The 23,909-nt window shown below is 40.3% G+C and overlaps 1 protein-coding gene across 3 annotated transcripts in view; it reads right to left on the reverse strand.

Moving 5' to 3' along the window:
* Positions 1–23,909, reverse strand: part of TENM2 (teneurin transmembrane protein 2) — a 1,024,030-nt gene that overhangs the window by 325,991 nt on the left and 674,130 nt on the right. For all 3 annotated transcript variants that reach the window (XM_037799530.1, XM_037799532.1, XM_037799531.1), the window contains one exon: positions 17,927–18,161. In XM_037799530.1, the coding sequence (XP_037655458.1) occupies positions 17,927–18,161 (235 nt within the window). The remainder of the gene's footprint in view (positions 1–17,926; positions 18,162–23,909) is intronic.

The raw sequence follows: 23,909 nt of genomic DNA on the forward strand, positions 1-23,909 counted from the left end.
GGTGTAGCTCACACCCAGGGCTGGTAGATGGCAGGAGGGGAGGTATAAAGGCCAGATTCCTCACCCCACAATGGGACAACTCCTTTAACACTAATTCCTTGTAGAAGTGATCCCATTCATTTCCTTGTTTACTGCCTACTTCAAGGGCACGTACAGTCCCTGAGGGCCAGGACTTCATTTCCTTCACCACCGTATCTCAACCCCTGGAAGAATGCCTGGCACATGTTTGGTGCCCAATCAAATTTTAGTAAATGGTTCTTGCTTTATTTTCAATCTAGATCTTGACAAATTCATTTTATACTGCCTGTAGGAAGTGATGAATTTTAAAAGTTTTCCATTTTGCTCTCAGGCACCGCACTGAAGACCATGTTTTCATTGCATCTACACCAGCTTATTTAAAACCCTTCGACAAACCTTCATCTTTCTATTCTGAGGAGTCTTTTAGTGTGTTTTGTAAGAACATCCCCGTTTTCTTGATCTTTTAAATTGGAATTCTCAAAGTTTCTATTATTCTCGAGGTGTTGTGCTAACCATAATCATGTTGATAATTTCCACTGTGAAAACAGTGGCTCTGGAAAATGTGGGATAATGCATTTTTGTAGAATTTCTAAAATTCTACTTAGTGATGCAGTGCATTTTGCAGCCCTCCCCTCCTTTCCTTTCTTTTCACAGCAGCCTACTGAAAATATAAATTTTGGCATTAGTTTACACTAATCTCAGGAGGGTTCCTGTTTGGTAACTGGGAGCTCAGAGATAATCTTCCTATAAGCATAGTCTGGATGAATTTATTGTAAATGTACTTGCTCCTTATTTATCACTTATCTGCCCACCTACAGAGCAGTTTATCTTTATAGATTTGGTATCTTTGCAAACATGGAGATCTCATCATGTATTTCCTCTTCCAAATCACTTTTAACAGAATATGATCAGAATGGTTTTGATCTCTGAAAAATTGTAAGTTTACTCTCCTCTACCCAGAAAAGAATCCATTTTATGCCTCTCTTTGTTCCCCTACCTCTGCAACAAAGGAGTCCTGCCCTATACACATTTCTCTATTTTCTTATCCTTGGTGCTTCAATGACTTTAGGACAGTCTGAAGAGCTGCATTTACCATTATGCTGGATGGAGATCATGTTGACAGTCTTTCAGACTTTAACGCATTACAAACTCAGATCCATTTACCAGAATTAATCAGATCACACAGGCTGGTATTTTGTGTAGTGCCTTCAAAGTTACTCATTGCAAGGCATGCTTTGGGAATGGATTTTTTTCCCAAATGTCTTTCTTGGAAAAGACTGGAGCAGGAGAATCCTAACTCTCTTATCTCTTCTTTGGGTAGACCTTTCAGACAGAGGGAGACACAGGTCTTCTAGCTGTTTTCTTAATGCAGAAAATCATAATCAACATTGAACTCCTCAGCTAGGTTGAATTTTGGTTGGCCTTAAACATTCTGCCAGACTCTGCATCTTCCTGATATTGTGAGCTTGTTTCTAAAAAATTTAACTGCGTTACAAGAATAAGAATCTCACCAAAAAGCGAAGTAGCAGCAGTAGCAGAAAGAATAATAATTCTTCATGCCTTACAAAATGTTTTATCACACCAAAGTCAGTAGGCTCTCATTTCAGGACAGAGTTAGGTTTTACTAAGAGCCTAGTAGGCTTTACGTTCTGGGAAAGCTGTGTATCCATGACATTTTTTAAAAAAAGATTTTGTTGTTAGCACATTCTGAGCACTGTATTTTAAACAGTACTTATTCACCAGGCCCAACCATTGCAGAATCTGGTAAAAGAGTCCAGACATGGCTGACTTTCAAGAGTTTAGGCTGAGAGAGACATTATGTTTTATCTAAGAAAGCAAAATCACAAGCTCCTTGTCTAGCAAGGGATAGAAGAAATTCTGGGTTCTGCTTCTGTTATGAGATCAGAGAGGACCTGAAATGTAAGAAGATCTCAAAATGTGTTCCTTGAATCACCAAGTATACTTGTATAATAATAGCTTCAAGTAAAGAAAGGTTTCAGTGATATTTGGGGAATACTGGAGTAAACTACAGGTTTTCACAAGACTTTAATATCTTAAATATCCTAAAGATCTTAGTACTCTTTATACAATATTTATCATTCCCCTCTCTTTTCTGATCTCATAAGCTTAATATCTACCCCTTTTCCTAGTCTTAAATCAGATGTTCCATGGAGCAAAACTTTGAGAAATCAAGTTTTCATACATTTTCCTCTATTTCTGGATGAGTACATTAAGGCTCAGAAACAAATGAGAAACAAACATAAACAAATAAACCAAAAAATATGATTGTTTCCTAGATCTTTGCAGGTGCCCAAGACCTATTCACTGGGTAGATAAAGAAGGAAGAAAAGAAGGAAAGTAGAAGGAAGGAAAGAAGGAAGGAAGGAAGGAAAGAAGAAAGGAAGGAAGGGAGGGAGGGAAAGAGGGAGGAAAGAAGGAAGGAAAGAAGGAAGAAAGGAAGGAGGGATGCAAGGAAGGGACAGAGCAAAGAAGGAAGGAATATCTGTGCTTTAAAATTAAAGGCAACAGGTTAGATCTTTTATGGGATTTTTTCAAGACTTAGAAAGGGAAACAAAACTGAGTGCCCCAAATCTTACAAGTTACTAACAATTATTAAATCATCAAAGCAATCCTAGATTTAGGAATTTGCAGGGGAGGGGGAAAAAAAAAAAAAGAAAAGATGAAGGAATGAAAACTGTCCCTCAATTTTTTGTCTTATAGATCTGCTTCTTTTATATCAACAGTGCATAGAAATTTCTCACATTTAACTTTGGGGCACTGTTGCTTCTTTTGACCCCCAAATAAAAGATCGTTGTCTTTAATACAATTTATTTTTCCATTTGAATTTATATCATATCCTTTGAGGCATGAACAAATATAAGAAGGTCCATCAGCATATTTACCCACATTTCTTTAGCTGTATAATTCCATAGATACAATATTTTCTTCTTATTTAGCACTCTTCTTGAAATGATAGAAGAGCTCTTGAGGGATATTAACTGAGCTTTATAGCAAACCCTCTGACATGTTTGCCTGCCTACATATATCTGTTGGACACTCAGAAATTAATATTTTGCAGAAATGTGCCCTTTAAGTGTGTTTGTAGGCCAGCTACATACCCACTGACAATGCACAGAACAGATCCATACATTTCAGTCATCGAAAACACCATTAAAAAAAGGCAACCATTATTTAGCATCAATGCGTAAATATCGCCATAGCACTTAATATACTCTCAAGCAGATCCCGCAGTGTCCCTGTCAAAGAACAAGTCCCAGGGAAACAGGCTCTAAAAGCTTGGTTTCCTTGAACGGCTCCTGGTTTCTTAAATCCTGGGTTTCATGGGGCCCCGGGGCAAGGCTTTTTTAAAATGCAAGTGTCAAGGAAACTGTCATGTGTGTTTGCCTTAAGTACCCGAAAAGCTTGTCACTGCCATCTTGGAAGTCTTGACGGAGATGCAGTTGGACAAGCCAAGGCAGGGTAAATTGAAAACTGCCTGACAGGGAGGTGGCGTGTTAGACTAAAAGGCAGGTGCCGCCTTCAGGCATTTTCTTTGCAAGTGGCAGAATTAAACTAACCTCAAGGAAAGGCTGGTGGGAGGAGGCTGACTTTGCACACGTCTCAAAGGCTTGGACTTGAACAGGGGAACTTTCCTCCTCCTAGGTTTTGCTTGTCAAGAAGTTAACTGGTTACACAAAGGAAAAAAAAAAAAGCAGTGTCTGCATTCCTGTAAGGGAAGTGAGGAGAAGGGGAAGATAAGCACATGGTTAGGGGAGGAGGGAGGAAGAGGAGGAAATTCAGGTCGGACAGTGATGCACCTGCTCATTCTAGAAGGCTGGACAAGGCAGTGGTTAATGGTTAAACCCATGCAGCATTTGGGGTTCAGAGCCTAGAAGCCCCACCTGTAACCTGTGCAGCCTTAGGCAAATGATCTGCTATCGCTGAATCTCAGTTTTCTCATATGAAAAATAGTGAAAACACAGAAAGTATTTCATAGGGGTAGTGTGTGGATCAAATGAGGGGCTCAGCACATACTTGACACAGAGTAGGCTCCCGTGGTAGCTTGAATTACATACCCCAATGTAGATATGTTCTTAATCTTAATCTGCATTGCTGAGGGTGTGAACCTATTGTAAACAGAACCTCTTGAAAGTTTTATTTTCAGTTAAGGAGTGGCCCAACTGAATGCAGGTGGGTCTTAATCCAGATTACTGGAGGGCCGATTAACGGAAAGCCACAGGAAGAAAGCCAGAAACTGGAAGTCAGAAGGAACCCAGAAAATAAAAGAGAGAGGACATTGCCAGATGACAGTGGGAAGCTGAGATACAAGCCAAGGAACCCAAAGGATTGCCAGCAACCAGCACCAAAACACCATCTGAAACTGTGAGCCAACAAATTCCTGTTGTTAAAGCCAAACCCTTGTATGGTATTTGTGATAGCAACTCTGGCAAACCAAGGTAGCCCCAATAAATTTTGACTATTACCCTTATGGAGACAATTATCAGTGAATCCCATACACTGCCTACTTTAAGTATATAGCTATTCTTCCTCCTTTCCTCCCCTCCTTCCTTCCTTCCTTCCTTCTTTCCTTCCCTCCTTCCTTCCTTCCTTCCCTCTTCCCTCCCTCCCTCCCTTCCTCCCCTCCTTCCTTCCTTCCTTTCTTCCCTCCTTCCTTCCTTCCCTCTTCCTTCCCTCCCTTCCTTCCTTCATTCCTTCCTTCCTTCCTTCCTGTCATCTATTTAATCTATCATCTATCTATCATGTATCCCTTCATCCATCTATCTAATCTATTTACCTATCAACTATCTATCATCTATCAACTATTTATCATGTATCCCTGTATCTATCTATCAATTATCTATCATCTATTCATCATCTAACTAACCAATCATCATTACCTATTTTTTTCTTTAATTCCCCTTCTTTCCTTCCTTCCTTCCTTCCTTCCTTCCTATCAATCATCTATATATCAACTATCAATCAATCATCTATCACCTATCTATCATGTACCTGTATCTGTCTATCTATCTATCTATCCATCCATCATCTATGTAACCTATCATCATCATCATCATCACCTATTTTTTAAATTTTATTCCCCCTTCCTTCCCTCTTTCCTCCCTCCCTTCCATATGGCCTCCATGGTTAACTACAGTGCACTTTTGTTTCCTTGTTCCTCCTCCTCACTGCAGATCCAAGCCTAACACACTTTTGATCAACACTGCCCTTGACCATAATGCTCCTCACCCCACATGGAACAAAGTACAGAGTGCTTGTTCTGGCTTAGAACTTATCACTGACCTAGATCCTGAGACATCTCCAGCAGTATTTCATGGCTCCTGGCTCTTCCTTTATATGCCAGTTGACCCAGGGTGTCTGCACATCCTTGCTTTCCTGGGCCTTTTCTTATTCTCTTGCCTCTGTCTGGAATAGTCTTTTGACTGGGTAGCTCACTCTTTCATCAAGATGGGGCTCAGATACCATTCCCACTAGCAAGGTTTCCCAGGCTAGGCAGGTGTACCCCCAGCTACCCCAAGTTCTCTTGAGCTTCAATCTGTCTTATAACCTTCTCTATGAATATAAATTAACTATTCATCTGCCTTTCTCCCACTAAACTGTAATTCCCAGAGGACACGCATTATGTCATGTCTTTTTCATCCTTGACTCTGAGTGCTTTGCATGACACTCAGCCCCTAATAGGACATCCATAGATAATGGCTGAATTAAGCTCAAGTCCCATGAAAAGTGCTTATGATGGGTTTACCGATGGAAGGTGGAAAATACAAAAATCCTTATTTAGCATAAAATCTGAGCTTTTGCAAAAGAAACTCTCTAAGTTTGGCCTGAGGGCCTTTTATTGACAGGGAGCTCACATATTTATTTCACAAAAAGAGGCTGTCTTCCTCGCCAGATTTCCGAGCCCTTGATCATAATGTTCTCCTGTAATAATAGTTAGAACAATAATTCTGCTGTACTAGGCAGTTTTCTTGGGAATTCAGAAACTTGACTAAGTCGTCTTAGACGTTCTTATAATATCCCCGTTAGGTAGATAGAGGCAAGGTAGATGGGGAAAAGAGGCAAATTTAAACATTGCCAAATTGTAAGTGAGAAAACAAAAGGCAGCCAAAGGTTAGACGTCTTGAATCACGTAGGCCACGCTGCAGCACAATTTGAGAATAAAGAGAAAGAGCCCTACAGCTAGAACCAAGGGAAGTGAGTAAGTCAGATTTTCCCCACAGCTATGCCTCTTTCTCACACCATGCCAGACATTAACAAGAGGCGTCAATGTTCCTAGGGCATCTGAATACTATTTAGTATGTTATTCCTTGAAAAAAAAATCCTCTCAATTCTAACTCTAAAATCCAGCACTGTAAACTTCAGGGCTCTCATTTTAAACCCATAAAAGAAATTCAGGCCATTAACGGAAGAATAGAGAGAGATAATAACATTTGAATTGAAGTGGACATAATTTGGCAGAATCTGTCAAAATCCAAAATGCACATTATACATACCCTTTGATCTAGCAATTCCACTTCCAGGAATTTAATTTTTGAATATAATCATATCAATATGCAAAGGAAGATACCTATGTATATATATGACTATTCATTAAAGTTTTGTTTATAGTGGCAAAAATCTGAAAGAAATCTAAATGTCTGTCAAGAAGAGGTTGGTTAAATGAATTATAGCATTACGGAATACTATGCAGATTTTAAGAAAGAATGAGGTAGTTCTACATGAAATTACCTGGGAAGATTTCCACAATATCTCATTAAGTTAAAAAAGGAAGCTGCCAAATATGATCCAGTTTATATTACACTTAAGAAAATACATGCTCAGACATCCATAAACATCTCTGGAAGGGTAAAATAGTAAACCTTCAAGAGAGACTTCCTTGAAAATAGGATTACAGGGACAGGGAATATTACTTTCTATCTTTTATCCTTCTAATTGTTGAATATTTTTACCAAAAAAAATTATTTTTGTAATGAAATAACTGAAAAGACCCAAACTGTTGCAATATGTGTTCTACATCATTGCATTAAATTCTTGACCTTTCCATTGCAGAAAGAAATGGAGACTGTATTAGTCAGGGTTCTCCAGAAAAACAGAACCCCAAAAATATGAGATTTATTATAAGAATTTGCTCATACAATCGTGGGAATTGGCCAAGTCCGAATTCCTTAGGGCAGGCTGCAAGTTGGGAGCTCTGATGAAGGTTTCTATGAATTCCCCAGGAGAAACTGGCTGGCTGAAATCGAGATTGAAATTCTTCTTTCTAACTGTTGAAATCATCAGGTTTCCCTTTAAGGCCTTCAACTGATTGGATGAGACTTCTCTCACTGCTGAAGGCAATCTCCCTTGTTGACTGTAGATGCAGTCAGCCATAGATGCAATCAACTGACTAATGATTGAAATCCACAAAGTATCCTCACAGTAACAATCAGGCCAGTGCTTGCTTGACCAAACAACTAGAAACCATTGCCTCACCAAGTTGACATATGCACTTAACCATCACCATCAGAGAGATGAGAATTTTGTGCAGGATATATAGGCACCAAAGTGCCCTGAACAGGCAGGAAATCATGTGGGGCAGTGGGAAAGTGAGGGCCTGAGGATCTGCCTCCTAGCCCCGTGTAGACATTCAGAGTAGGAGCCTTGGATATGTTGTGGAACATTCTGGCCTCACTCTCCTCACCTGTCAAATAAAGACATTGGATTTTACTAGGTGATCTTAACATGGATTCCAGGTTGACAATTCTGTCTCTGTGTTGCCAAAGCAGTGGCCTTGTCTTAAATGATCATGGCTGAGTTTCAGCCAACCCAAATCACATTGACCTTGATTCTTTCTCCTGGTCTAATGTAGAGGTCGGAATCAAGGGCCAACCTTCCAGAAGAGAATCCACTTATTTCCCTATCTTCATCACCAGATCATTAATTCTCTTTCTTGTCTCTCTCTTTCTCCTGCTCTCTCTGGGCCTGAAATAGTCTTTCTGCTTTAGCTCTTTTGGAGAAGGCTCTACTTTTCCCCTTTTCCGAAATTGAACAGAATTGTGAATTTGAAGATGCACATTATAGACATTACATGGGGAGATAGAGACGGTTCATGAGGAGATGCCCATTTTACCCTGTTCTCATGTTTCCCATTGCCACACACATCTTTATACTGAAATTCTAGGTGGGTTTAAATGTGTGTGTGCCTTATTATATCTAGCAATATCAACTTAATTTACACAAGGGTAAATAACAATGGGCATAATTATTGACATTAGGACAACAAATTTGGCCTAATTAAATGTACAACTATTCTGATGTGACCTATATTATGGCCCATTATGGAGCTGACTGACCCCTGCAAAATAGCCTACATAAGGTTTGTTTCTGCAACAAAGAGGATAAAATGTATTGCCGGGAATATTATGAGCTTGGAGCATGGAATTAATTGTTTCCCATTCATGGTTTTATGAAAAAGCAAAACCAAAACTTCTCCAAAGCAATTTAACCTTCTAAAGTTAAAACTGCTTCTCCAGCTATTTCCAGGAGACGGGAACTGCATTAAGATGTTTTGAGTTAACTTTCTCATCATGTGCGCTCGTAAAGAGCACTGGTTAGTATGACAATGAATGAGGATGTTTTAATTAGAAAATGTGGAATCCAAGCACTTTTGCAGAAAAGAAGATGATAGCTTAAAGGAGACATCAGAAGACTTAAAACAAGTTAAAATGCATTAAGTGGCCACAGTGACCTCAAAGGTTAAGTCATGGGACATTGGAGAAGGGTACCAGACAGGGCAATGACTCAGAAAGGGTAGGAATTGGTCACTGGAACCTAGTCTTTCTACTTCATATTGGAATCAGCTGTAAGCAACCCCCTATGCCCAGGCAAATGAGATAACCCAAAGTTCTGAACATTTCCGCTTTAGCCAGGACTGTGTACTCAGAGAAGAGAATCACTATAATCAGGTAATGAGATAAGGCAGTTGAACTGGGGCAAAACTAGCATTGGACTTGACCTGGGTTGGTTCAGTGGACTACTGGGGATTTTACCTCTACTGTCCGGAGGCCTCCTAACAGCATATCCCTTCTTCTTCCCTCACTTTTGGCCCCACTGAGCACTCGATACAGGCCTAGTCAATCAGTGAGGGCTGTTCCCCAGGTCTCAGGGGTTGGGTCTGTAACCATTGTTGGGTTCAACGAGACTCAATCAAAGGAGTGTTGCTCAAATATCCTCTTTCTGTTAGAGTTCTAAGCTGTGAGAATATAGCCTGTGGTTCTCATAAGGACATCCCAAAAGGAGGCCTACTTATGAATGACATTGAGAAACAGAAAAGCAAGGCTGAGAGATAGAATCCTCATGCCTTAGTTTAAGTTCTTTATCCAGTTCTGCCAGAATCTTGATTTTGTCCCAGATGTTTCGTCTTCCCGATATGTCAAAAGGGAACAATAGTAACTACCTCACAAAGCTGCTGTGAAGATGAAATCAGTAACATGATATAAAGTACCTACTATAACACTTAACACAAAGTAGGCATTTAAGATATACTGATGTTTAAAAGCCAAAACCAAAAAGAGTGTTCAGCTGTTTGGGAGAAGTGAAAAGAACTCCATTAGGGCCACAATTTCCCTTTCTCACATGGATTCTGAGGTTTCAAAGCTGAAAAATATGCTCGCTGCCGTCCTCTGCCCTTGGCGTGCTGCTGTAGGACACTGAGTACAATGAATACCCAGAAAGCTCACGTGTACACAGCACTACCCCATTCCCAGGGAGCTCTTAAATTAGTTCCCTCATTATATTGAATTGGCAGGAGTGGGGCCAGGGGTGGGGTAGATTTCCTTAAGGTCCCACCAAACCCTTCAATGAGCTTATTATCTCCTTATGCCTTCTTATCCCATGTTCCAGGTACAGCAGAGAGGGTCTGTGTCAATAAATGATTGTAAAAGTCCCTAAAATGAAGCTTCCCCCTTTCAATTCTTATCTAAACGCATACCGATGCAAAAGGAATGACATTTTCTACTTCTCCCCAGTACAGGACTTTTTATTCATTGATTTCAACAACTTTTAAAATAAGTTTTTAATCATTATGTCATTGGTGTTCAAATTCTTTATAGAAAGACCAATTGTTGAGAAACAGGCTGTCCTGGATGTTTGCAACCAATTGAGGCTCTAAAAAATTGGTAATAGAGGAGCATTGTTATTCATTCTCTTTTTAAATATAAGGCTCACACAGTTAAAATACTGATGACAGAGATTGGGGGCTTTTGCTGACTCCTCAATTGGTTCTATAAGGGATTTAAAAATACCCTTGAGGTTCACCCTTTGTGCTTAGCATCATCAAGACCTCTAAAAATGAATATTTGTAAACAAGACTCGGAATTATCCCAATTTCTGGTGGATTTTTGAAGGGAAAGATATACATATCTAAGGAGTTTCTTAAGCACTCCTATATACTCTAAAGGGTGCAGTGCCAGTTGAGCAAGCTGGCAAAGTACCTTGTGACAGATTGCAGTTCTGGGGACACGAGATCCCAACTCACAAAGGCAAGCGAGGCCGAGACTAATAAATCAAAGGAACCTTCAGCAAAGTTGCAGAGCCCACTTCCCCTGCCTTGGGAGAACTGTGAACACCTTATCTGGCTTCTGTAAGAAAGAAAAGGATCATTGGGAGCCAGAATTAGAAAAGGACTTGTGCTTCATCAAGTCTCCCTGTCTGAGCCAGATAAGATATCCTCTGGGGAGACTTCAGAAAATGCCCCAAGGGAATGACAGTTGATATTAGCTGAATGGGTGGAAGAGCACAGACAGAGATAGAAATATTTGGCTTTTTTGCAAGTGTGAACGTAACCCAAGAATTTTAGACATTTACACAGACCTGGGGGCAGAGTCCCGTGCTTCCAAGGCATGGCCACAAGGTGGCCTCGATCTGTAGTAACTGGGTCCCCACCGTACAGGCAACTGAGGGTTAGAATTTTTTAGAAGTTCTTTCTACCTAGAGGCTTAGCTGCAGTAACTTGCAAGTAAGAAGTTGAAGTCCCTGCCGCCTTAATAAACATAATAGGTTTTTAATTTTACAGCAAGGGCCAAATTATTCAAAAGGACAGATTCTCCTTGGATACCTCCACCTTCACAGTGGTTCTGGGTTGCCACTCCATGCCAAGAGCAGGCTGGAGTGGTCTTGAATGAGATATAACGCTTGCTTCTTCTTAACGCACCTTGCAATTTGCACATGTGCCACAACACGTTTATTTATTTCTTTATTAATGGGTTGAGTGTGTTTAACACCATAAGCCATAAATTGGAGGGCAGTGGCTTAGGCTAGGCGCTCTTTATTTCCCTGTCAATTGTCAGGAAGAGATGTGTCCTATTAGGTGCCCCTCCTAACCGGCTTTTTCTCTACCCTCACCCCCTTTACCTTCATCCAATAACCAACACCTTGTCTCCATCTGCCAAGGGGGAAAAAAAAAGGCATAGCCTGGTTTCTCGTTGGTGAGTTTGCCTATTGAGCAGCTCAGTTATTGAGATTAATAAGCTGCCAGTTTCCAAGGAAGACTAAGAAAACTGCAAAATTAAAGTGCACTGCAACGTGAAATGCTGCTGGGGGCCAGGCGGGATCATGGTGTCAAAAAGGCAAGGTAAAGCTATAAAATAAGGCTGAGCTTGAAAAGCTAACCTAAAGGTCTCATTAATTTCCATGTTGCCTCTGATGAGAATTTAGAGGGGGCATAATGTTTTGCAATGTGGAGAAATCAAGCTGCCTATTGATTTGAAAAGTGCTTCAATGCATTTGGTTTGCCCAGAATGAATTCTAGTATTAAACCTCAGTCAAAAACATTAAAAAAGAAAAGAAAGAAAGAAAAAAAAAAAGCAAACAGGTTACCTTGGTTTAATATTCTCAAGATAAAGCTTGTCAGTGATTCTGTCAGAAAATTAATCCTTAGGTAGAAAAATCAATCTGAGAACCAGTTTGGAATAGTCTTCAGACTCAGCATGGTGAGGATGTTTCGACAATCTCGTTGCTTCTCTGTGAAAACCTTATTTACTAAAGGTCGTGTGTCTTGATTCCCAAATATGCATCACCAACAAAGAATCCAGATCAGGCTAAGATCACTTCATTTCGAAGATAAAAATGTGTGTTTTCTGAAACACTAATACCACAAATAGGTTGCTTAGATAGTGCTCATCAAACCCTAGATGTTCAATTCTTTAGCAGAGCACCTTCCGTGGCTTTCTGCTGACAGGAACAACAGTGGCAGCCAAAGGACAATCAAATGGTCAGCCACAGAACTAACGATTGCGCAAAGTCCTCTTCACAGGATAAAATGTCTACAAATTACTAACAAAGAAACAGTGCTTCTTATTTCTGGGGCACCAATTTTCTCTTTCTCTTTGTACCATGTGACTCATGGTAAGTGGCTCACACATATCCTAGGCTCCCACCAACATGGCAGTGAGGTCTCAAATTTAGCATCCCGGGGTTGCCACCAATCTCACGGAGCTGCAGGGGAGACTCCCTTACATGTTGCCTGGCTTGTGATTTTGGCAATGATTGAGTCTGTGTCCAGTAATGGGCAGGACTTTATCACACAGATCATTTTTTTGCCTTATGTCACTTATAATACATCAATGACCATTCCCATGGCCTAGGCAAATTAATTTGTTGTTTGCCATCAAGCTAAGCTTAGTTTGTTTTTTTTTGTTTTTTTTTCCTACTCCCAAAGGCATTATCTTGTGGTAGTTAAGAACACAGGAGTTGGAGTCACATTGACCCAGGTTCAAATCCCAGCTCTGCCACTTACTAATTAGGTAATGTGTAAATTACTTAATCTCTACAAGCCTTCATTTCCCTCCCTTTAAAATAGGAATGGTAATATACACCTAACAGAACTGTTAAAGGGATTAAATGGGCTCATGTATGTAAAGCTAAGTGCTACACAAAAAGAATTTGATAAAGAAGAGCTGTTCTTTGCAGACCTATATGATCATGTAGAATAGCTGTTACATTTACCAAAATTTCTGGAGACATCTTTTCTTAATATAAGAATCAATTGCTGAGAGGCATGGATATATTAAATATGCTTTTATCCATAAATGGATAACTTTCTGCATTACATACATTATTTTAGGATCCAAATAAGTCTGGCCAATAACAACGTCACTTAATTCTTCTGTTACATCTAAGAATCTTAGATTCAACATGGCCAAAACAGAACTTTTCTTTTCTGCCACCTAGCCAGTTACTTCTTCAGTAAATGGCATCACTAGCTACCAGCTTCATAAGTTAGTAACCAGTCTTTATACTGACAGCCTCAACTTTGCATCCCAGCAATCATTAATTCCTACTGATTCTACCTTCAAAATAGTTCTCATATCTATGAATGGTCAATACCATCATCCTAATCAAAGCCACATCATCTTTCATCTGAACCATTAAAATATCCTCCAAATTGGGATCTTTCATCTTGTTATACTTTCTACTCCATCTCCCCATCCACTCACCACATGGCAGTAACATAATTAAAAACAAAACAAAAGAAAACGTCTTGTTATTTTAATCCCCTGCTTGAAAATGCTTTAATGACTTTTCGTTGTTCTTGCAGTAGAGTCCAAAATCTTTAAAACAGCCCAGAGCCTTGCACTATCCTGCCTATGCCCACCTTCTCTAGTTTGCCTTTCCTTCCTGCCACCTTAGTGTTTCTTTCCCCCAGCAGGTTGTTGTTTTGCCACCTAGAACATTCTTGATGTCGGATTAACGCCTATCTTGTACAGGTCTCAGCTTAAACATCATTTTCTCATGGGACTGCCTTCTCTATGATACCTCACATGTTGTTTACCACAGATGCCAGTTTAGAGGCATTTGTACAATCATTTGTTCATGTTCTGTCTAGATCCAGACCAGAATCTCCACAAGAGCAGGGGCTTTGTGTTTCTTCTTCAGAATTCTCAGAGCCTGGCACGTGGTAGGTTCTCACAGATATTTCTTGAATGAATAACGGATGGCCATTTTAAGAAAAGCAACTTGCAAATTTCTTTGCAGCCTGAGGATCTTGATGATTAAAATGTAGGCTTCCAGTATTTCAGGTCAAAAGTAAACTCAGAGGGAAGTTTTGCTCTGCTTAGGGATTCTCTTTAGTGAACCGCTGCCTGGATAGATTCAGAGAGGCTTACTTCAGCAAAACACACAGAGGAAGGAAAGTTAGGTTCTCTCGGAGAGCTACTTTCTACTGCTGTGGACAAGAGAAGCTGACTTCAGAAACTCCCAAAGAAGCAGCAGACCAGGAAGATTCTCGACCTTGTTGCTCTCAGCAGAGGAAAAACTAGATAGGTGATATCAACCAAATATTGCAAGTGGGCTTTGTGCAAGACCTCTGTAAAGAGCATGGGAGGAAGATGGCAGGGCAGAGTAATTTTGCTACATATTGAGTTAGAAAAGACAGCACAGACTGCTTGCACTTATTTCCTCTGCCCTACGTTTGATTTTGTTTTGATAAATTATGGTTTAAACGTGAACTGACTGCCTTTGAGATTAGAAATTTATATGCATTGTTTTTTTATATGATTAACATTGATACAGAACTTTCCTCATATGCTTTTTTGTCTTCTGTTGAATTCCAAATTCATAGTCTTATTTTCTTGCTATGCCTCTTTAATCAGCACCCTCCAATTCTACTTGTCATAGAAAAAAAAAAAAAAAAGGAAAAAGCATAGTTCAGAGAAGACCTAACATGCCTCATCAAGAGTGATGGGAGCATCAAAAGAGCAGTGCAGACAGGCAAGGGCCCATTCCCCACTAGGCTAGAGAACACACTGGACTTGGCTTGGAGTTTCTGGGGTTGGCAGAACACTTGCTCACTACCTTAAAGTCTTTATTAATGAGAGCAGAGGTGGCGAAGCTGTTTGTAAATTTCCGCCGCCCTTTTTAAATTGTTTGCTATATAGTGATCAGCCTCCAGCATGTCTTACATTCAATGGTCTCTCTCCTAGACGCGATTAACTCGTTCTCATTTCATATACCATATAGGACTGAGATAATTCGGCATCATGTTCCTAAAAAGAAGAGCTCTCATACCTATGTTTTCTCTCCTGTGTAAGAAAGTGACTGCGATAAACTCAGAATATCTCAGCATTTGAATGACTGAATTTGTTCAGTATTCAGTTGCCAATACTATATGAAAAAACAGTGGGGAACAGCAGAAATAATATGATACAATTGACTTTTCTCCACTTACTACCAAGTGAACTCCTATTCACCCTTCAAAACACCACTTAAGCATTCCCTCAGCTGTGAAGTTTTTCCTGGGAGAGTTAACCACTTCTCTGCTGAAAGGTTTTGTCAATCCTATCTATCCCCTCCCGTCTTATCCCCCTATCTCCCTCACCCCCCTCAATCTTTGTTTTCACTTGCCTCTCCTCTTTCAAAAACATCATTTAGAAGCCCTATTCCTTGGGGAAATGCCAGCTACCCACACAACCTGCAGGAAGACTCTACAGATCAGAGAGCAAGTTCTCGGGGATCTTTCTTTAGGAAAACAGGAATGTGATCTGCTTGGTTTGGGGGTTCTGTCAAGGGGACAATTAATTACAAATGGTTGTTCAAATGGTTTAGGTTGCATATATGTTACTAGAGTAAAAATTAAAAAAAAACCATATGACTGTACAACACAAACAGTGAACTCTAATGTGAACTATGGGCTATAGTTAATAGTACAATTATAATAATATTCTTTCATCTATTGTAACAAAGGCACCAAACTAATGTAAGGAGTCAATAATAGGGAGGTATGTGAGAACTCTGTATTCTGCATGATTTTTATGTAAACTGATAACTTCTCTAATAAAAAAAATTATATTAAAAATAGATAAATCTCCTGAAAATCCAATCGATTATATCAGAGGCTAGGAGATGGAGATATGTTTATTTGGTGTATGCATTCTTATCACCAAGGGGAGAGTCCGCGTGAGAAGCAGACACTCTGATGGATCTTGCCGTGTAAATGTAACAATTAGGTCAATAAATGTAGGTTTGTGATATGGGTCGTTCAGCCATCAGACATGTCACCACCTCATTTTGGATATAGGATCCAGCAGAGTTCCATTCAATATGGTTCATAATTTACCATCTCTCTGAAGCCCAAACCTCTGGCAAATTATTTCGCCTTTCTACACTTAGTTTCTGCATCTTTAAAATGGCAATAATAATGGTTACTTCCTACTTCATAAGGTTGCTTCTAGGCTTGAATGACATAATGCACATAAAGCGCGAAAGCCTGGCATCTACAAAGTATACGATGACAACTGGCTGTTAGGGGAATGACGACGGTGGTTCTCTCCTTTCCCTCTCTGCCTCCTTTTCCTACAACTATTGCTACACTTCCCCTTCTTTTCCTTCTCCACCTCTTCCTCCTCCTTTTTCATATAGTCCAATCTACGTAGCCTTTATAGCCACAAACTATTTTTCAAACAATAGTCTGGTACTGTGAAAATATACTGGGTAGTGTCCCACACACTCTAGGAGAGTTCATAAGTATGGGGAGGAAAAAGTAAGAAAATGTCCCTCAGGTTTTAAGATTGCTATCAACTATGACAATATCTTGAGTCCAGTCTGGTGGACTAGTCAGCTGTCAGCCTGGAAAGCTGTTTATTAGCAGGTTACACCATCGGTGCAGATGTGTAAATATATCTGTTGTATACGATATAAACAGAGCTTTTAAATTGACTTTATATTTTTTCAGCTTTAGAGTGTAATATTGTAGGCATCATAAAAATAGCCTATAATTGTCATAAAATAAAAGTTTGGCATGATTACAGTGATGATGGACCATGACATATTAATGTTTAAGATCTTATAAAAAATATCATAGTCAAGAAACAAAACCAAACATTCTGCCTTTCAAAACTGCTTCCAGCTGTGTGCAGAAAATTCACTAGTCATTACCAGAAAGGTTATAGATTATTTCTGTTGTTCCTCAAACCCAAGTTATTAAAGTTTAAAAACTACTTGAGAACTTTGTGACAGGTCAATATGAATTAGCCACTCTGTTGGTTTAGTCTCCCTGACTCTTCTGGACAAGGAGACAGTAGCAGTTGGAGCACACAAACCATGAACGTGTCTGGGGATGGAGCAGCAGGGCTGCTTCCGTATCCAGCCAACCCATTCACAGCCATCACTGTCAATTAGATTCCCACCAGCCAGGCTAGGACCGATGTCCCTTCCTTCAGGTCACTGAGGTGGGCATGGTTTTGGAATACCAGAAGTCAAGGTGGAAAAAGGATAGAAGCAAGGGAAAAGCAAAACCAAGTCAGACCTGGGGATCATTTTGAAACTCTTCTCTCCTAACCTAAGTGCTGCACCTTTTTTCCTGTTTGTTTTTATACATTATTGTTTGCCTTACAGGCATCAAGCTGTTAGTGTGTACAGGAGGGATTAAAGTGAGACTGCATGTTGGATGAAATATAAATTAAAATTATACTTCTGTCAGTCTGGAATCAGGGATTGTTTCTCAAGGTCTCCCCAAACACTTGATTTCAAATGAGTCTTCATTTATTACTTCAAGAAAGGCCAAATGCATAATTTATCAGCAGCTTTCAGTCAATATACCCTTATAAGCATGTTTCCCATGAGCCTTTGAGTAAAAATATGTTATGCTAATTCTATTAGTTGGGTACACAGAGCTGTCTGAGAAAGTAAACAGGCATTAAAAGGAGACACACGTGAACAAAGAAATACCTATCAACCTACCGCCCAGCGTCCAATTACCAAGAGGATAACAAAGAGGTGACAAAGCTTGCTGCATTACTTATGCCAAGATTTTCTGCACCACTAGAACTCTAAGCCACCCAGTGGCTGTGTGTAGATGACTTGGGTAGGGTGACGACAGAGTGTGCTTCTACAGGAGACGGTGATGGAGACTTACCGTGTCTCCAGGGGCACGTTGCTATTCAGCACCCAGCTGTCCTGAAGCTGAACGGACTCTGGAGTGGTGGCCAGGTCATTGGGAGCAGGAGCCGGGGCGTGGATCTGACTCCGCCGATTGGTCAGCGAGTTCCTGTTGAGGGAGTTGGCGGAGGAGTGGTGATGGGACAGCGTGTGGTTGTGGGGGGGAGGCAGAGGGGGCCTCAGTGTTGACTGGCTGTGGTGGTTTGGAGGACCTGAAAAGAGAGGAAGGAGAAACGGCCATCAGCACCTGCAGACGACAGGCTCAGACACTCTAGAAACCTGCAGAGGGGAGACTAGAAATAAAGTTTCTATTTGACCTACTGAAAGCTGCAAACCAGGAAGACAGCAGTCCAGTGTTAGTTGCAAATAAATAATATGTTTTAATTTGCATTTATCTGTAGGCATCTGATGAAGAATAAAGAGAAAACAAGGTTAGCATTAGCAAAACCAGGCTGAGGAGGCCTGAAACCAGTGGAATTATTTGATACACATCAATACCCGTATGAAAGTAATGGGACATTCAAGGCTGATGATTATTGTAAGTCCCCAGTCCATTCCCTGGTAAACCAGGTCACTGCACATAGTCTTTTAAAATATTTCATCTTTCTAAAGGTAATAAGAATATGGTACACTGTAAGTTGGGGGTGTAGCAAATTTAAATAGCTGTTGGGGCTAGTTAGGAAAATGAAGTGGGCCAGTTGTGGACTAAGGCGAACTGGAAAGGGTAAGGTGACAGCTGTCACTCAGCTCCAGGTAACTGTGGCCATCTGGGAATGAGGGAGGGCTCAAGGCAACCATATCTACTACTTTTTCTAGGAAAGCTGAAAATCTGGATGTTTATACAAAATCGTTGACAATTGTCTCAAATTAAAAGTGTGTGTGTGTATGTATACACACATTTCTTAAAAAATGAGAGTTCAACCAAACACACCTGTGAGCTTGCTCAGAGCAACAGGTTTATAATCTCCTCTGAAAGATGAACCCTGAGGATTAAGTCTCTCTGGAAAGGGGTGATGTTTTCAAACCATGACCCCTTCTCCAAATTGCCTCCTATTTTCTAATATTGAAATCCTCTCTCCTATCCTTGCAGGCAAAAACTCAAAAAGAAGAACTATATATCTTTGTGACTATTCTCTTGTAAAGAAAAAAAAATCACCATATATGACAACTCCACACAGGGTTTTCCTAGCAACCGATTCTACATGGACAAAATGAAATAATTTTAAGCATAATGAAAATGAAAGCGGTTCACTATGCGATGTAAGCCTATAATTTGGTTTTAATGGATGCTGAAACATGACTTTTAATTTGTGTCCTTTGAGAAAGTTTATTTTTTGAAGCCTCCAGTCAGGGCTGGCAGCTCACCAGGTGACTGCTGAGCCTTGTCATTTTGGCCCCTGCCAACTTTTGAAATCCTCAGCCCCCGCTGTCCTGGCTTTAAGATTTTGGCTCAAGTCATTTAAACAAGCAATTGGACACAAATTTCAACTACTTGTCTCCTTATGTGGTCATGCTACATCTCCAAAAGGTGTAATCTACATTCTAGGCTTCCTGTGAAGCCCACAAACATTCTGAAGAAAAAACAAGTCAAGAAGATGCTAGGTTTGGAGAGCTTCAAGACAAAAACAAAAAGGGAAAACACGGGGGAAACTGTTTTCTTGAAGTTTGCATCTCTGGGATGAAATTACTTGGAGAATTTTTTTTTTTTAATGTTCAGAAAAAGACCACTAAAACTCAAACCCAGTGGGAAATGCCACACTGTACAGTTGTATAGATTTTAAATCGCGTCCTCCAAATGAACCTGTAATTCGTATTTTACATTATGCATCAGTGACATTTTAAATATATCTTTGGGGGAGTTTCATAGCCATAGCAGGTTATTATATTTTCCGGCATTGTTTTCTGTCTAGCAATGTATTATTACATAGTTATTTAGCATTCGTCTGTCTCGTATTAGTGGAAAGAGGTGGGGAAGGGGATGAAATGATGTAATAATGATCCTTCAGAGATGCTATCTAAGCCCCTTGCACACCACTAATGAATTCTCATGTCTTTCTCTTCCTCTCTCTGAACTCTCATCTATGCAGTGTCATTATTCCCCATTAGTTAGGTAATTATGAGACTTGCCTCAGGAAGACAAGGTGAGTCAGGGCACAGGTGAGAACCCACCCTCCCCTGCCCCGAGCCCAGACTTTCCGTCTCCCTCCACCCACCTCAGCACTCCCAGCTCTCTTGACCACACACTCTCCACAGGACAAAGGGGCCTTGTGAGGGATTTACTTCACTAAACGGTGTACCAGAACCCTGCCGTTTCCGGTCTATTCACCCTGAGCTAAGGGTTCTTTGTCTTCTCCAGCCTGTGTGGCCTCTTTGGTGGAATTCCTGCGGTTGCCTGTGTGCTGTGAGGAGGGTGTGGAAGTTCGGGCCTGGGTGCTGTGCTGTAGGGTCCAAATAGAGTGGAAGGCGAGTTTTCCAGGAAACTGGAAGAGAGATCAGTTTCTCTTTCCATTTATCCTAATGAGAAGGCCTAGGGCTTAATGGGGATGGGGAAGGGGGTGAAGAAAGAAAAGGAGGAGAGAGGAGATGAAAGAATACTTAATTCTCCACTTATCCTGACCTATAAGCAACATGCTATTTTACTGTAAGTAAATCAAAATAATGGTAGCAACAATAACAAAAATTATCCAGCAGCCTCTGTATTAGAAGATGTTCTCATTACTGTTGCTCATTTCCACAGTGACATTGATAATATTTGTTTGCCTATCTATCCCTCCAACAATGATGTTTTTCAGGTACGTGCAAGAAATAGAAGGAAAAGACAATTACAGTACAGAGTGGTAAATACTACCACTGGCTATATACAGAGTGCCCTGGGGGCACCTATGAGGGGCATTTAACCAGAGGTTGGGAGATGAGATCTAAAGAACTGGGTTCAGGGATTGGGTATGCCACTTCCCAGTTGTGTGAACCTGGGCATGTTACCTTGTTCCTTTAATTCTCAGCTTATTCATCTGTCAAATGGTGAAAACAGCAGTAAGTGCCTGCTAAGGTTGCTGTGAAAGTTAAAGAGGGAGGATAAATGTAAAGTGCTAAACATACTACCTGATGTCTGGCAAATTCCCAAAACCCAGGTGCATAGTACATTGCTTTTCTCTTTCTGGGATAAAAGGATGGGCAAGACATAACTGCAGCTCACAAGGAGCCCAGACTTGAGGAGGAAAGATAAGCTCAATCTAGGACAGTAGGCACAAACAGGCAGCCCCCATGCCGACTGCAGCCTGAACAAATGCCTTTGGTTTGACCCTCACAGTTCTTTCTTAAACAAAATGTAAGAGTTAACAAAATAAATACTAACAAAATATGGATTGAGATGTTGTATGGTGTTTCATATTCCTGACTTCTCTTGGAAAATAAAAAATGAAAACCAAATACCAAATCTGTATTCCATCATGGCAACAATTAGATAGAGATGAGTTCTATTGGGTGGTTTCTCTGGTTTGCCATCCACCCTAAAACTCTATATTATCTTTATCTGGCTAGTTGCATGCATTTATATTATCCCCTGGTAGGCATCTGAGTTTTTGACTCCTAGTTTAAACCAGTGTACCTGGTCTTTTGCGTGGGTAACATACCTCTAGTATGACACCTCTGCTACTACTGATGATCTCAAGCCCTTTTCCATTTATCAGTTTTCATTACAGTCATTCAATGTGCTGCTGGGAGTGAAGATTTTCCATTTCAAAAATGCAAACAATAGGCTACAGCATGCTTACTGCTCTCCAAGAAGACAAAATACAAGAAAAGCCCTTCTCCAGGGTAACTGTCTTAGTTTACCAGGGCTGCTATGGCAAATACCATACAATGGGTTGGCTTAACCAACAAGCATATACAGTGTTATGGTTTCTGAGGTTAGAAGTCCAACATCGAGGCATTAGCAAGGCCATGCATTCTCCCAAAGTCTGTAGTGTTCTGGTGCTGGGCTTGCCACAATCAGTGGGGTTCCTTGGCTTGCATCTCTGCCTCCCATCACATCGCTATATCTCTTTGTATCTGTTCCTCCAGTTTTCCACTGACTTCTGTCTTCTCCCTGTGGCCTTCTCTGACTCCTACTTTCCAGTTTCTTCTCTTTATGAGGCTGCCAGTATCACGGATTAAGACCCACTTTGATTCAGTTTGCCCCACCTGATCTAAAAATAACATCTTCAAAAGGTCCTGTTTATAAGTGAGCTCATACCTGCAGGAATAACGATTAAGATTAAGAACATGTCCTTTGATGGGGTACTTAATTCAATCCATCATAGTAACTGATGGCTTCAATCCATGGCAAAACAGAAATGACCAACAGCTCAACGAAGGAACCCTAAAGTCCACTCACATAATAATGCAATTTAACCAGTTAACTATGTAACATAACTGGTTACATGGTCTTGACCAAATAAGTACTATATGTTATTAGCTGTCATTAAAATTGTGGTGCTGACCTATTACATTGTGCCTGATTTACCTTGAGTCAAGAACTTGGAACTTATTTTTTGATTCTGTGTGGCTTTCAGTCATAGGAGGAAGGAACTGCTTTAGTGACTCTGCCAACAGCTGGGGAGGAACAGGCAAGATCCTAAGGAAGTTAATGAATTGGTAAAGAAGGTGCTTCTTACATATTTAAAAATCACAAATTCATAGAAATGGAAAGTAGATTAGAAGTTACCAGGGGCTGTGCATGTGTGTGTGTAGGTGGTGGTGGTAGTGGTGGTTACTGCCTAATGGGAACACAGTTTCTATTAAGGGTGATAAAAAAGTTTTGGTAATGGATGGTGATGATGGTAGCACAATATTGTGAACTGTGAACATAGCTAATACCTCCGCATTGCACACATGAAAGCTGTTTAAAATGGGAAGTGTGTTGTATATATATTACCACAATAAAAATATTTTATATATAAAAAAGTAAGTGCTTAAATAAAGACTACTGTTTGTCTGTTGCAGAAATTCTGTTAGGATTCTACATTTCCTGTAGGACAGTTGGTGCCAGAAATTTTGATCTTGACAGAGATGCCCTTCACATTTTCTGTCCTCCCTAAATGCCAGTTGGTTGAGAGCAGAGTCTTAAGAAAAATAAAACAATTCTTGGTAGGATAACAATACCAATTCTAAAGAAGTTAGATGTGGATGTGGCAAAACCTTGGAGAATCAACTCCCGTGTTGAGCAAACTGTTGTTGCTCAAACAGCATGGGGAAATAACAACACCCACGTTGTAAATAAGGTATAAGAATTTTTTGGAGCTAAGGGAGTAAACTGTTAATAATTGGCTATTGTTGTGGCAATCTTCCTATATAAACAGCTGGGGGAGGCATTTAGGCTTGTCTACTCTTGTCAGGGGTGGGTCAAACTAAGAGAGCTTTGTCTTGTTTACAGTCTACACCAATTTTTCTTAATGATTAAAAATAATGATAAAATATATGAAAGAAAAATAAAGTAGGGGCCTGCCTAACTGCTAATAAGTCACTCATTCCTGGAAGCAGCATGTCAATTGTTTTTCTTATAAAATTTCAACCCCCTCAGACCTGGAGATGGTGAATTAACCACAAACTTTCAGCCTTTCTCTGCTGAACCATCTTTCTGGAGCAAGTTGCATCTTGATAGAAATTTGAAGATGCTAGAAGTGGGGATGGTGTTGACAGCCTCTAGTTGGTGAAAGCAGGTACCAGAACACCCTGTTCAAATTTGGCCTTGAATGGGAGCCAAAGAGAATCAGGAATGAAGATTTTCAAGAACAATAACTGCTTCTGATTAGAGGTAAGGGGAGCAGTCTATCGCAGCCGACCAGGTTGGAAGTCTGGTTTGAATCCCTGCTTGGACATTTACTAGCTCGGTGACCACTGGCAAATTACATATTTGTTTCTGAGTGTGTTTTTTCATTGTGAAATGGGGACAATGATTTTAGTTAGCTCCTATGGTTTTT

Source organism: Choloepus didactylus, chromosome 11, assembly GCF_015220235.1.
Source record: "Choloepus didactylus isolate mChoDid1 chromosome 11, mChoDid1.pri, whole genome shotgun sequence".
In the NCBI taxonomy this organism is placed as follows: domain Eukaryota; kingdom Metazoa; phylum Chordata; class Mammalia; order Pilosa; family Megalonychidae; genus Choloepus; species Choloepus didactylus.